This window comes from Eleutherodactylus coqui, chromosome 10 (assembly GCF_035609145.1).
Source record: "Eleutherodactylus coqui strain aEleCoq1 chromosome 10, aEleCoq1.hap1, whole genome shotgun sequence".
Lineage (NCBI taxonomy): Eukaryota > Metazoa > Chordata > Amphibia > Anura > Eleutherodactylidae > Eleutherodactylus > Eleutherodactylus coqui.
The window spans coordinates 20,017,492-20,032,804 of record NC_089846.1 but is presented as its reverse complement, the minus strand read 5'-3'; the positions used below and the strand labels follow the sequence as shown (position 1 = coordinate 20,032,804).

Below are 15,313 nucleotides of genomic sequence, written 5' to 3'. Positions count from 1 at the left end.
GCTGTGTGTCTGGATATCTCATGACTCGGTATCGCACATGACCAGCCTATGGCGACAACCATCCGCTATCTCATTACCCCTTTCTAGTGACATAACCTAGTACTAACATAGTATGTTAGGCTGAAGGGAGACAATGTCCATCTAGTTCAGCCTGTTTCTACCCCCCACCCCCTTGTTGATCCAGAGGAAGGCAAAAAAAAGAAAAACAATGAGGCAGAAGCCAATTAGCCCATCTGGGGGGAAAAATTCCTTCCCGACTCCATAATAGCAGCCAGAATAATCCCTGGATCAATGTTTGAAATGTCCTACCAAGACCTGGATCTAGAACCCTGCTGGTTATTATTAGAGATGAGCGAGCCTACTCGGCCACGCCCCTTTTTCGCCCGAGCACCGCGATTTTCGAGTACTTCCGTACTCGGGCGAAAAGATTCGTGGGGCGCCGTGGGTGAGTTGGGGGTTGCAGCGGGGAGTGGGGGGGAGAGAGAGAGGGCTCCCCCCTGTTCCCCGCTGCTACCCCCGCTCCGCCACGCCTCCCCCCGGCGCCCCCCGAATCTTTTCACCCGAGTACGGAAGTACTCGAAAATCGCGGTGCTCGATCGAGTAATTACTCGAAACGAGTATGTTCGCTCATCTCTAGTTATTATTACTGAAGGGGTAGTGGAAGGCCTGTCAGTCTCAGTATCTCTTATTCTATGGAAATATCATCTTGTACAAACGGGAAACTCTTTCCATCCTTGTTTTAGCAATAAGTGATTTAAGGCATTTGTAAGAAGATATATCTTTGGACAACATAAGGGGTGACGGTGTGAGGGTAACCGGGAGGGGGAGGTACTGTACGAAAAGGCAACAGAAACTCGATGATGCAATATTAAAAAGACAGTAAATGAAACTGAAAGTTGTAAGAAGTTGAGCTCGTCCTGCAGAGCTCCCACTGAGTGCTTGGAGTCCGTCAGTACTATGAAGCTGCAAGATTTTTACCCGATTTTTACCTTCTTCGCTAATGTTGGTTACAATATACAAGAGAAATTCCAGACTGAATGTGATTACTTGGCTTGCCATACGGATCTGGTGCCCCCGGACTGTGAATGCTGTATTACCGAGGGAAGTGTCAACCTCACAGGTATACGGGATGGGGGGGGGAGGCTCGTGGGTTTGTGGATAGTGTCTCTCTAGAGCAGGGGTCCCCAACTCCAGTCCTCAGGGACCACCAACAGGTCATGTTTTCAGGATATCCTATAGTAAGAACACCTGTGGCAATGTCTGAGGCACTGGCAATAATTATATCACCTGTGGTATACTGAGGAAATCCTGAAAACATGACCTGTTGGCGGTCCCTGAGGACTGGAGTTGGGGAACACTGGTCTAGAGGACCTAGCTTGTCTGCCCATTGATTTGAATGGGGCCGTGTATTGCATTGGGTGGGTAGGGGGGACGTGTTATGTGGCAAAAGGTTGTCCCAACCAGACAGGCATGCTAGCCCCTTCTTGTCCCAGGTTGTACATTTACGCAGGCACTGCATCAAAAGCAGTATTGAAATACAGCCTTCTCCGTATAACATCAAAGGATTGTGAAAATCTCTGATCCCAGCCTTCTAGCCCGTTAACACCTTAAGGAAACGGCCCTTTTTTTCCCATTTTCGTTTTTTCCTCCCCTTTTAAAAAAATCATAACTCTTTTATTTATGCACCAACGTCGCTGTCTGAGGGCTTGTTTTTTGCGGGACAAGTTGTATTTCTCAATAGTACTATTTAATGTACCATATAATGTACTGAAAAACCTTTTAAAAATTCTTAGTGTGAAAATTGAGTTCTTTTTTTTTTTAAACCTTTATTATTTTTTTTAATAATTAGTAAACCTTTATTAATCTTATCTTAACTTTTTTTTCATAGTTCCCAGAGGGGACAACAACTTGCGATGCTTTGATGCCATAGCATTACATCATACTGCGATCGGGCAGGCAGTCTATCAAGCCACCCAACGGGCATTCTGCCATGACAGCCCTGGGGCCTTTCAGAAGGTCCCAGGCTACCATGACACTGGCACGGCAACCCGCGATCTCATCGATCGGGGCATTTAAATACCGCTGTCAGAATTGACCATGGCATTTAAAGAATTAACAACTCCGATAAGGCTTATCGGAGCTGTTGCCGGCGGGTGTCAGCTGTAAGAAATAGCCCACGCCTAGGTTGTATGGAGGAAGATCGCTGCACGATCTCCCTTCATAATACCCCGTACATCCTGTAGCGTTAAGGGGTTAACTGTCACCCATACGCCTTTTTATGGCTCTGCATCAGAAGCCTGGCAATGGTCTCCTGTGCCAGGGAAAGTGGTAGCCTGACTGTCGGCTGTGAAGCTGGAACTATCGCGGGGACTGAAGAAACCACCGATCCCTACTGTTTATCCTTTTACATGCCAAGGTCAATGTGAGTGAGGCAGGCAAAGGGCTAACAGAGGGAGATCACTTTCACCCATCGGACCCCCATGGTGTGATCTTGGTGGAAAACACAATTACGGGCATTTACTAACTGCCTTATGCCAGAATAATTACATAGAAAAGTTGCAAATTTTTGCGCAAGTCCTGCTTAGGCAAAAATGTTGCAACTTTCAGGGCTTATTCAAACGACTGTATGCACAATTGCATGCAGAGCCTCTTCACATGCATGCGCAAAACACCCCCGCCCTGATTTAGGTTGGGCTCAGACGTAAGTTTACTGTGTATTACGAAGTGCACTGATTTCAATGGGTTCTATTCTCTGCGCATGGGCGTGTACATTTTACGCTCATCTGAAGAACCCCTTATTCTTTCTGCGCTGGCCTTACCTATTTTGTGAAAAGTGGGAGGAGCTTGTCAGAAGGGGCGTAGACACCCCAGACTGACAGATTTATGTATAATTCATGCCATGCAATAATCATACCAGAAATCTACGGCAGCCCCTACCTGGCATAGCTTTCTGCGTGTCAACGCATGGAGGAGGGAGATGCAGCGACTATTACATGAAGAGGTGTGCACCTGCTCATATATTACCGCATCGTGCGCTGGCAGAAATTATCCTAAGACCGGTGTTGGGAATGTCGGTCTTAGAAATTTTCCTTCATAATTCTACTTTTCACTTACAGTTTCATTACTGGAGCTTCCCTGTATTAAAAGCTAGAGCCATGACCGCGACGTGCAGCGTAGTATCTCATCTGTGAGAAGTATAAGGTATGGTGGATCCGGAAAGTCTTCCGACCCTTTCACTATTTTGCATTTTGTTATATTCTGGCCTTGTGCAAATGAAGACAAAAATATGAGTTTTCCCCATCATTTTCCACTCAATACCCCACAGTGACAACAGAATGGAAAAAATCATTGTAAATTTAAAAAAATGAAAAACTACCATTTTGCACTGACATAAGTATTCCCGCCCCGTACTCAGTACTTAGTTGAAGCCCCTTTGGCAGTGATTACAGCCTCCAGTCTTTTTGAGTGTGATGCCACAGGGTTTGTACACCTGGATTTGGGGATTGTTGCAGCCGTTCTGAGGCCTGCACTTTGCTTGCAAGCCAGACCAGGTTTGGGGTGTGCCCTTGCTTCTCCTGGAGCTGAGGGGTGTGGTAGTTGCAGGAGTGATGTCAGTCAGCACCTGGTGCTGACTAGCTCAGCTCCTATTTAAACTGTGCTAGCATTGACCCCTATGCTGGTCAATGCTTCAGTTGCTGCTGGCCAGTGACGGAGGAACACATCCTGGCTGGAGCTCCTCTATTCCAGTAAAGTCCTTTTCTGCTTTATTTGGTTATTTGTTTTCCCTTTCTTTGGTGCTAGGGCTCCCGGGTAGGGACTTGTCAGGGGCCCAGGCACAAATGCGGGCTCGCACCTATCGGAGCGATCGGCCCGCCGAGTTTTATGTTCCTTTGCGCAGTTGTGCCTTTTTCTTTGTTTTGGAGGTTGCACTCCCAGTGGGACGCAGCAGGGATTTTCTGCCATTCTTCTCTGCAGATCCCCTCAAGCTCTGTCCGGTTGGATGGGGGCCGTTGGTGGACAGACATCTTCAGGTCTCTGCAGAGATATTCAATTGGGTTCAAGCCATTCACAGAGTTGCCCCTCCTCTGTTGTCTTGGCTGTGTGCTTAGGGTCATTGTCTTGTTGGAAGCTGAACCTTCCGCCCTGTCTGAGGTCCCTTGCGCTCTGGATCAGGTCTTCATTAAGAATATCTTTGTACTTTGCTCCATTCAGCTTTCCATCCACCATGACCGGCCTCCCTGTCCCCCAGCATGATGTTGCCACCACCAGGCTCCTCTGTAGGGATGGTATTGGGCAGGTGATGAGCGGCGCCTGGTTTCTTCTAGACAGAACATTTAGAATTGAGGTTCAATTTTAAGGCCCATTTAGACACAACGATGATCGCTCAAAAGCCATCTTTGAGCGATAATCGTTGTGTCTAAACGCACAGCCATCGTGCACATTTTGTGCACTATTCATTCATCACTAAATTTTAGCAAGCTAGAAATCATCGATGACTCTTATCAGCGCCGTGTGCCAAGTTCTCAGCGGGATACCAGCTGATAGCTCCGAGAACAAAGCAGCTGTATGCAGATGACAGTGCTTCCACTGTCTTCTGCATACAGCGTCTGCCTTTATTTACATGCTAATAAACTTTTAAGTACCTAATTAGCTACTTAAGAGCTTATGCAAAGTGATCGCTTAAAACTGTCACTCAAACTGCTGTTAGAGCGAATTTTGAGCGATCATCTTTCCATGTAATCATCTTTCCTTCATTTCATCAGACCAGAGAATCTTGTTTCTCACAATCTGAGGTCCTTTAGGTGCTTTTTGGTACTCCAGGGGGCTTTCATGTGCTTTTTACTGAGGAGAGACTTTATGGATTAAAGGCTTCTTTCCGGCCACTCTGCCATAAAGCCCGGATTGGTCGAGGCTGCAGTGATGGGTGACCTTCTGGAAGTTTCTCCAATCTGCACACAGGATTGTTGGAGCTCAATCTGAGTGAGCATTGGGTTCTTGGTCACCTCTCTTACCAAGTTCTGCTGATTAGTTAGTTTACTTACCAATTAATTAGGTTGGCCATCTCTAGGGGTTCAACAACTTTTTTTGAAAAGTAAGGAGAGCCCATATGAGAAGGGTTACATATTATACAATACACAAGAAGAGGCTCCCATAAAACCAATAGGATGCATGAACAAAAACAACAATTGTGAATGATAAAAATGTGTAGACAACCTCATCCAGCAAACAGACACGGGAGGAAGGGGTATGAGAGAGAACAGAATGAGAAGAGGGAAAAAAGGAAAGGGGGCAAGACTGCTAATCACAAGAGCTAAACCATTCCACAAGAGAAGGGAACTCCAACGTGAACCAAACCTGCCCCACACCATGGTACCTGTTACCAGTATTGGAATCCTCTGCAATGAGCTTCTCCATACAATGCAGCTCCTCAAATATTTTCAACCACCCTCAGCTATGCCTGAGTATTAGTAGGCATGTAGCCTGAAGAAGAAAACGTAGCGAATCCTTTTTCAGGGACAAAAACTTTCCCGAAATCATGGACAACACTGCCATTTCTAATGTTCAGTTGATTGTATAGCTCACTACCGTGTTTCCCTGAAAATAGGTCCTACCCCAATAGTAAGACCTACCGGGTTTTCGGGGAGGCTTGAAATATAAGGTCTCCTCCAGAAATAGGACCTAGCTAACATGGCCCCCTCCAAAAAAAATCAATACTCACCTGGTCCGCGGCGTCCGGATGGACATCACTGAATGACTGTGATTGGCTCATCGAGCGCCGGCTGTGATTGGCTGCTGGCACTCGATCAGCCAATCACAGCACTCGCTTTGCTGGAGGCGGGTTATTCAAAGCCCCGTCACCAGCAGAAGCTGAGCTGTGAGACAAGGAGGATGCAGTTTACCACAGCACCGCTGAAGACCATCGGGAGGCATCAGGACGCTGCGGACCAGGTGAGTATAAGGCCCTCTCCAAAAAAATAGGACACTATGCCCTTTTTGGGGCAAAACTTTATATGACAGTGTCTTATTTTCAAGGGAAACACAATAATAGACTCCTAAAAGGGACAAATTTTGGAACACGGTCGATCAGCTCTAAGAAGAGTCCTGGTTGTTCCAAACTTCTTCCATGTACAAACTATGGAGGCCGCTGTGTTCTTGGGAGCTTTCAGTGCAGCTGAAATGTTTTTGTAGCCTTCTCCAGATCTGTGCCTCCACACAATCCTCAGTCTGAGCTCTACAGGCAGTTCTTCCCTCCTCATGGCTTGGTTTTGGCTCTGATATGCATTGTGAGCTGCAAGACCTTATATAGACAGGGGGGCGTCTTTAAAAATTGTTTCCAATCAACTGAATTTACCACAGGTGACTCCAATCAAGGCGTAGAAACATTTCAAAGATGACCAAGATAAATAAGAGGCCACCAGGGCCAATTTCAAGTGTCATACCCAAGGGTGTGAATACTTATGTCAATGCAAAATGTTAGTTTTTCTTTTTTTAAAAGTTTCCAAAGATTTCTGACATTTTGTTGTCACTTTATCATTATGGGGTATTGAGTGCAGAATGATGGGGAAAAACTTGGATTCTCTTTAATTTGCACAACATAACAAGATGTAAAAAATGGAAAGGGTCTGAAGACTGTACGTAGTAGTGCAGATGTCAGATACCACATCTTGAACATCTCCAGAAAGAGTTCACCTGTTCTAGAGATGTTCTCTAGTTAACTCTAGAGATGAGCGAGCATGCTCGTTTAGAGGAATTACTCGAACGAGCATCGCTTTTTTCGAGTAACTGCCTACTTGGGCGAAAAGATTCGGGGGGCGATGTAGGTGAGCGGGGGGGAGAGAGAGAGATCTCCCCCCTGTTACCCCTGCTTCACCCTGCTGCCCCCCACTCCCCGCATCTTTTCGCCCCTAGTAGGCAATTACTCAAAAAAAGCGATGCTCGTTCGAGTAATTGCTCTAAACGAGCATGCTCGCTCATCTCTAGTTAACTCCACTATTTGGGTATCATTGACACCATTTTTAGGCCAGGTTCAGACTGTGTTATAGTTCTCCATTGAAAGGGGTTACATTAAGTAAGCTGACAATAGTTAACAAATGAAACCGACAGTAAAGGCATTGACTTTAATGAAGCAAACGGAGTCCAAAGGCACAATCTTGGGAGTCTGACCTAGTCTCTGCCTTTTTTGAAGGATGCAGTAATATAGTCGACTACGCAGTCTGAACCCAGCCTTATTAATAATATCAAAATGTTCATCTTCTTCTATACCTCCTTCCAGCTCTGCAGGATGACTTGGAGAAGGAAGTATTTGGGCAGCACCTAGCCAAGCAGGTCGTCTTGAAGTTAATGCAGATTGAAAAACGAAGTAAACCCCTCGTCCTCTCTTTTCATGGTCTGACCGGAAGTGGCAAGACTTACGTTAGTCAGTTCCTAGCCAAACATTTCACTCCAATGGGCGTGGAGAGTAAATTTGTGCATAAGATTGTGGCATCGGCTAGTTTTCCACATGTGACTCAAGTTAAAACATACCAGGTAATAGATATATACAATACATGAATATTGCATTATCCAAATTCTGTCTAAACCAAATATTGGTCAATTTCATATAGATTTCCTATAATTTTGTTATCTAACACCCATGTACTGGGGCCTCACTTTGGACCTCTACATGCCCGATCCTTGTCTGCCAACGTCTTGTCTCCCTTTCTTCTATTTTACCAGTATGTACACTCTGTCGTGCACGGATTTTTAAGGGGAGGTCAAGAAGGTAGTTGTCAGCCAAGATATATTCTACGTACAGCCAGCTTTGTAGTAGATTCTACAGAGGCTTGAACTTGAGATGAGCAGCGGCCTCGGCATCTCGTCCCAGATAACCTGCTGTAGCCACAAGTGAAGGAATATACTGCTATGCTGTTTCTGTGGCTCCCATTCACTTCAATGGGAGCTACAGAACCAGTGTTGGGACAGATGAAGAAGGGGGTTGGAAGCCTGAGCTTACTGAAGTCACCTCTGCAAAAATCATCATTTTTTAGGTTTTAAAAGGAATATATTATCTATGTTTTTTAAGTAATTAAAAGCAGATACAGAAACATGTTGCATTTTTATAATCAGTTTTTTATTTGTATGAGATTATATATATATATATTTTTATTTTTTTTTAACATGGCCGAGGAATAAAAAAAAAAAATTATAAAAATATGTTTAACATAAAAACTTGATTTATACAACAGCTCTGATGACACTTTCACTTTCAAGGAGTTTTCCCATGTGTTAAAATTGCTCCATAGCCACTCTGTACTTCCTGGTTGCTGACCAGGACACGTGACTACTGTAGCCCAAAATTGGCCACACCAGTGACCTTCTCTAGCCAGTGATTGGCAGTAGTAGTCACATGTCCTGGTCAGCAGTAACTAAGAAGGACAGAGTGGTTGTGGAGTAATTTTAATAAGGGAGATGGAATAAATCCTCCACAGCGCCACCTATTGAAAGTCAGGCTTTTTATACAAGCCTTGTAACAATGACCAGGAATTAAAAGCAAAGCCAGACTCCATGTACAGACAGCTGTTTCAGGGTGTTTGCCCTTCATCGGTGTACAGTAGGAGTCTGGCTTTGCTAGCGAGAGGCCTGGGACGGGGGTCAGAAACACTATCTTTTCTCCTTAGGGAGAGCAACTATACTTTAAACTAAGTGAGGGGACTCAAATGGCCAAGCACGCTCCTCTGGGTAATATGCAAATAAGGGAGATGGAATAAAAATAAGTAATGGGAAAACTTAAGTGGAGTCAGGCTATAAACTCCACTCATGGTTAAGGACATTGGTGGTCAGATGACCTAGAGCTAGTTAGTGCTTTCCCTGTTTGTATTTCTGCAGACTAAGAGACTTTCTTGTCTTTACCGATAGGACCAGTTGCTCGCATGGATCAGAGGGAATGTATCACGTTGTGAGCGCTCTTTATTCATATTTGATGAAATTGACAAGGTGCATCCAGAAATCTTACACTCCCTCATACCTTACCTGGATTATCATGACACAATTGAAGGCGTGTCTTACAGAAAGAGCGTTTTCATCTTTATCAGGTAAGATAGATATCTAACAAGTTGTACCTGGAACCTATAGTCAACCTACCTGGAGAGGACTCAGTTGCCTGGACAGGAGTTGTGTTTTGTAGAAAAGCTGCCCTTGGGGTACGTTCACATGTAGTGGAAATGCTGCGGATCTTCCACAGCAGAAAATTCTGCAGCATTTCTGCATCAAAAACCCCATCAAAATGCACATGATTGGTGCAGATTTTAAGTTGAAATCAGCTGTGGATACGGAGCCGATTTCAGCCTACGCTCTTCCCAATACTGTGGCAACTGCTAGCAAATGCGGAAGTGGCATCACATGACCGGCAGATCACATGAACGCCGGCAGTGGTGCTCAGTAGTAGTTGCCAGTGTGCGCTGCGCTCTGGGTTCAGTAATGCACAGTACAACCTCGCCCTTCACCATGCCAAACACATTTATTTCACCTCTCTCGTCTCATCACTATCGCACAACCCAAAACGGCTCTTTGATACTTTTCACTCCCTTCTCAGCCCTAAACCACAGCCCCTGGTGACGAATCTCAGTGCTGAAGAGCTGGCTGCTTACTTCAAAAAGAAAATCGATGACATCCGGCAGGAAATGACCTCCCAATCCCAAACTAGCCCTGACCCTAGTCTCGTCAGTACTACATCTAGCTCCTGCTCACTCTCTGTACTCAGACCGACAGAGGAAGAAGTCTCTAGATTGCTCTCCTTTCCTTGCCCCACCATCTGTGCTAGCGGCCCTCTTCCCTCACACCTCCTCTGGTCCCTCTCCCCAATCGTCATCTCCGACCTCACCACTATATTCAACCTCTGGCATCTTCCCCTCCTCATTCAAATACGCTATCATATCCCCACTGCTAAAGAAACAGACTCTTGAATCGACCGATGCCACTAACTACCGACCAATCTCAAATCTCCCCTTCATCTCCAAACTATTAAAATGCCTGGTTTACTCCTGCCTTATAACCTATCTCTCAGAAAACTCTCTTTTCGGACCCCTACTATCCGGCTTCCGCCCCTACACTCGACAGAAACCGCCTTTACAAAAGACCTCCTGACGGCTAAGTCGACGGGCGACTACTCCCTAATGATCCTCCTCTATCTCTCCACAGCATTTGACACTGTTGACCACAAACTCCTCCGCAGTATGCTTCGCTCCATTGGACTAAGGGTGCCTGTCCACGGGCGTCATTTCGTCGGCGGTAAACCGCCATCCAATCACGCCGGCACCAGTCCACGAGTGGAGAATCTTGCGATTCTCTGCATGCGGCGGGCCGAATTGCCCCCATTCTCCGCAGCCAGCCTATCTATCAGATAGGACTGACCGGCGGAGAATCGGCGGCGGCTCCCGTGGCGGAGATCTGTCGCGGGACTTCGCATCGCCCGTGGACAGGGGGCCTAAAGGACACAGCTCTCTCCTGGGTCTCCTCCCACCTATCCGACTGCTCATTCAGTGTCTCCTTTGCTGGCTCTACCTCCCTTCCTATTCCCCTTGCTGTTGGGGGTCCCCCAGGGCTCGGTCCTCAGCCCCCTCCTCTTCTCCATCTACACAGCCCCAATTGGACAAACCATCAGGAGATTTGACTTTCAGTACCATCTCTTTACTGACGACACCTAATTATACACCTCCTCCCGTGACATCACAGCACCAGTTCTTCAGAATAACATCTCAGTGTGTGGCACAACCATGACTTCCAGGCAGCACGCCCGCTGTCTAGGGGTTATATTCAACTCTAATCTCTCCTTTACCCTCTATATCCAATCTCTCACCTGAACGTGTCAGCTGCACCGCAAAAACATCGCAAGAATCCACCCTTTTCTCACCGTGGACATGCTAAATACGCTCACTGTTGCCCTTATCCACTCTTGCCTTGATTACTGCAACTCGCTGCTGATCGGCCTCCCCTGCACCAGACTCTCTGTCTCCAATCCATCCTGAATACGGAAGCCAAGCTCATCTTCCTGTTCAGCTACTACTCGGACACCTCTGCCCTGTGTCAGTCACTGCACTGGCTGCCCGTCAAATATACAATTTGATTCAAAGTTACTACCTTCATCCATAAAGCTCTCCATAGCACCACGCCGCCCTACATTGCCTCCTTCATCTCAATCCACCACCCAGTCTGCTCCCTCCTCTCCACTAATGAAATCAGATGAAGTGCCCCTTTAATTCAAACCTCTCATTCCCACCTCCAAGACTTCTCCAGAGCAGCACCAGTCCTCTGGAACGCACTACCCAAAACTATCCAGGCAATCCTCGACACACAAAACTTCGTGCATGCTCTAAAAACGCATACTCTTCAGGGAGGCATACCATATCCCCTTAACCAAACCCCTCTGTACTCCCCCTGATAAAATGCTACCTGTCCTACTGACTGCAATCCCTACTAGCCACCATCAACTGCCCCTGCAGTCATACTGATTCAGCCATCACACTGCTTAGTGTCTGACCATTGTCTATGGGTATAGCATCCCTCACTCTCCACCGCGCGATACCGGGCACATCTCCAGCCCTTTACCTTCTGTATCCCCCCATTATTTGTAGTATGTAAGCTCGTTGGCGCAGGACCCTCACCCTTACTGTTTCCATCAACTGATTACTACATGAACCATGGTTTTTGTATCTTTGTTTTTTGTATCTGTCCTCCCCTGCTTTGTAAGCGCTGCGGAATATGTTGGCGCTATATAAATAGAGATTATTATTATTGGGAGATGACAGGAGCGCAGCACAGGCTGAAATCAGCTGATTTTGAGTCAAAATCTACAGCAATCATGTTTTTAATGGGGGAATACTGCGGATTTTGCCACAAAATTTTCTGGCGCAGAAACTCCCCAGTATTTCCACTACATGTGAACATACACTTATGGGAAAATGACGGACTCTTGTAGTTTCTCCTGTTTTTGGAGCCCACACATAAAGCCATAATCCTGGAAACTCCTATCTTCACAAGGTTTTTGACCTTTATGTAGAGATTGGTATTTTCTTTCAGATCATGGCTCAATACTTCAAACTGCAACAAAAAGTAAGTGAACCCTTCAGAATTTCCTGGTTTTCTGCCCAAATTATTAATAAGTACAGAGGAAGAAGAAAATAAAGGTATCTTTAACATCTCCAACTACATTCTTAAAAGAGGAGGGGGGGGTAGAGAGGCGGGGAGAGTGAGAGAGATCTCTCTGCACACTCATCCGAGCAAATGCGGGAGGGGGGGGGGAGGCAGGGAGAGTGAGAGAGATCTCTCTGCATATTCATCCGAGCAAATGCGGGAGGGGGTAGAGAGGCGGGGAGAGTGAGAGAGATCTCTCTCTCCCCCGCCCCCCCTTCCCCCCGCATTTGTTCGGACGAGTATGCTCGCTCATCTCTAGTAGACATATAATTCAGTTGGGTTCCTGGTTGGAGACTGAGTTCCTTAGAATATTAATTGATCGTCTAGATTAGAAGTACCGCCTAAAGTTTGGTCATTTCTTCCTCTCTTTGTGTCTTGTATCTCAGTAATACCGGAGCAAATGTTATCTCCGATCCGGCTCTGGAGTTCTGGAGGCAAGGAAAGAGAAGGGAGGAGATCCAGTTGAATGAAGTAGAACCTAAACTGCGTTCTTATTTGGAGAATACGATGGGCAGTGAGTGTTCAACCAGGCAACATACTTTAACCCCTTAGTGACGCATTGATGTTTTTTGGATTTTCATCTCCAGGTTTCAAAAGGCTTAACGTTTTTATTTTTCCATCAACATGGCCGTATGCAGGCTCGTCATTGTGTGGCGTGCGGTGGTTTTTTATTAGCATTTTTTGGGTACATGTAATGTATTGCATAACTTTTATTTTATTTTTTTCAAGAGAAGGGAGAAAAAAAACAAATCCATTCTGCCACTGTATTTTTTGTGTTTTTTACCATGTTAATCATGCAGCATAAATGAGGTGATACATTTTTTTCTGCAGGTTGGTACGATTACGACAAATGCAAAATTATATATTTTTTAGGGGTTTTTTTTCACAATAAATCCCTTTTGGAAAATAAATTTTTTTAATTGTGCCATTCAAAGTACCATAACTTAAATTTTTCCATGGACTGAGCTCTGTAGGGACTTGTTATTTGTGTGACGAACTGTAGTTTTTATTGGCATCATTTTGGGGTACATACGGCTTTTTTCATCATTTTTATTGCAATTTTTTGGGAGGTAAAATGAAGGGGAAAAAAAAGCACTTTTGGCTCCCTTTTTGATAATAACTAGAGATGAGCGAGCATTGCCCTTAGCGAGTACCTGCCCGCTCGAGAGAAAAGGTTCGGTGCCGGCGCAGGGGGGAGAGATCTCCCCTCCGTTCCTCCCCGCTCTCCCCCGCAGCTCCCTGCCTGCCGCCGACACCCGAACCTTGTCTCTCGAGCGGGCAGGTACTCGCTAAGGGCAATGCTCGCTCATCACTAATAATAACGTCTGCTGTGTCCAGTAAATAGTGTGTTTAATTTATTTGTTATAGATGCAGCAATACCAAATATAGTTTGTTGTTTTTTTAATTGTTTCAAACAAAAAGAGGAAAATGTGTAAAAAAAAAAGTTTTTTAACAACTTTTTAAAAAATGTGTTATTTGCCTGTAGGAGACCTGAACCTGAAATGCTATGATCACTCTGATAATACATTGCAGTACTTGAGTACTGCAATGCATTATCGTTAATCATAATGATCACAGGCCATGGCAGAACGGGACACCATTGTTTAGCACTGGGTTGCCATTGCAGCCCATCTGTCCACCGCGATTACATAGTGGAGGGCCGATGATGCCACAGAGGGAGCGCCCCTCCTCTGTGAACCCTTTACATGCCGCAATGAACATTGATCACAGCATGTAAGGGTTTAACAGTAGGGATTGATGACCTCACTTTTGCAGCCGGAGGCTGGCTATCAGTCACAGCTGGCTCCCATTGCAGATGATGCAGGCTGAGCTTCTGAGCCTGCACTATCCATAGAACGTTAATGTATGTGCATTCGTAGGAACTACTTCCCAGCCAGAATGTACAATTACGCCCTGGGGTAGGAAAGTGTTAAAGGGGTTGTCCCTGATTTTAAAAAAATTGTCAAGCAGCAGGGAGTGTGATCAATAAAAAAGAAAAAAATTAACTGTAAAATCTCCCATCACTCCGCTGGTTCTCGAGCGCCATGGCTCAGCCATTCACTGCAGCACTTGATGAACCAATCACAACCATCTCATTGAATAGCTGTGATTGGTTCATTGAGCGCTACAGTGGTTGGCTGAGCCAAGGGGACTGTTTGGGAGCCTGGAACTCTGACTGGGGAATTTAAAGGCCACTGTCAGAATTGATGGCGGCATTTAAAGGGGGTAAAGAGTGTGAATACCGATCGTGGGTCTCAGTTGTAAGAAATAGCCATCACCCGTTTTGTCTGTAGCAGGATTGGCTCTTAATCCTGCTTCATATAAAACCCGACACTGGAGGGAGTACATGTACACTCAAGAGCGGCAAGGGGTTAAGTGACTCGTGTTCTTTGTGAGTTTGATGAGATGTTTCTATCAATAGGTGAATTTTACAAGTGCGACCTGATCAAAAAAAATGTTATTGACGTCTTTGTGCCGTTTCTGCCTTTGGAATTGGAGCATGTAAAGGAATGTGTGAGGGCGGAGCTTCGGAGGCAAGGAAGAGCAGAAGACCAAGAGGCTATCTCCAGAATCGCCAACGGCATGGCTTATTACCCAAAAGGGGAGAACGCTTTTTCTCGAAATGGCTGCAAAAATGTGCACGTACGAGTGAATTTAGACTAAACTCTACGGTATGGCAGATCAGGGACTGAAGGAGAAGCTACTGATACATTTTATATGGCATTCTGTCTTAATCAGTCTGTACGGGTCTGCCCGGGGAGGCCAACCCACTGAAAAGTGGTAATCCCCTTCAAAATAGTTAAAAATTTTCAGAAATTTTTGCTGATGTTGTTGGCAATTACCGTCCCTCTAACCCAAAGTGACAAAGCATGTTTGTGTCTTAGGGCTCCTGTCCTTGGGTGTGATTCCGCCGGCGGTAAATTACCAGCGAATCACGCCGTCTAAAGCTTTCCATAGCGTTGCCATGGAAACCACCGGCCCCCTGTCCATGAGCGGAAAATCATTGCGAATCATGCTGCGAATTGCCACAATTCTCCGCGGTCAGCCTATCTGTCAGATAGGCTGACAGCGGAAATCCGTCTGCCAGCTCCTGCTCCCGGGTGACGACTTCCATGGCAGAGATGCGCCGTGGGATACCGCAACG

At 45.8% G+C, this 15,313-nt stretch overlaps 1 protein-coding gene across 1 annotated transcript; it reads left to right on the top strand.

The window, feature by feature from the left end:
* The first annotated feature begins 706 nt into the window (after positions 1-706).
* On the top strand, positions 707-15,206 carry LOC136580159 (torsin-1A-like). The gene is made up of 5 exons (XM_066580497.1): positions 707-1,120; positions 7,274-7,527; positions 8,896-9,071; positions 12,555-12,682; positions 14,591-15,206. Exons 1-5 carry the CDS (start codon positions 958-960, stop codon positions 14,830-14,832), a joined length of 963 nt encoding a protein of 320 aa, XP_066436594.1. The 5' UTR covers positions 707-957; the 3' UTR covers positions 14,833-15,206.
* The last annotated feature ends 107 nt before the right edge of the window (positions 15,207-15,313 follow it).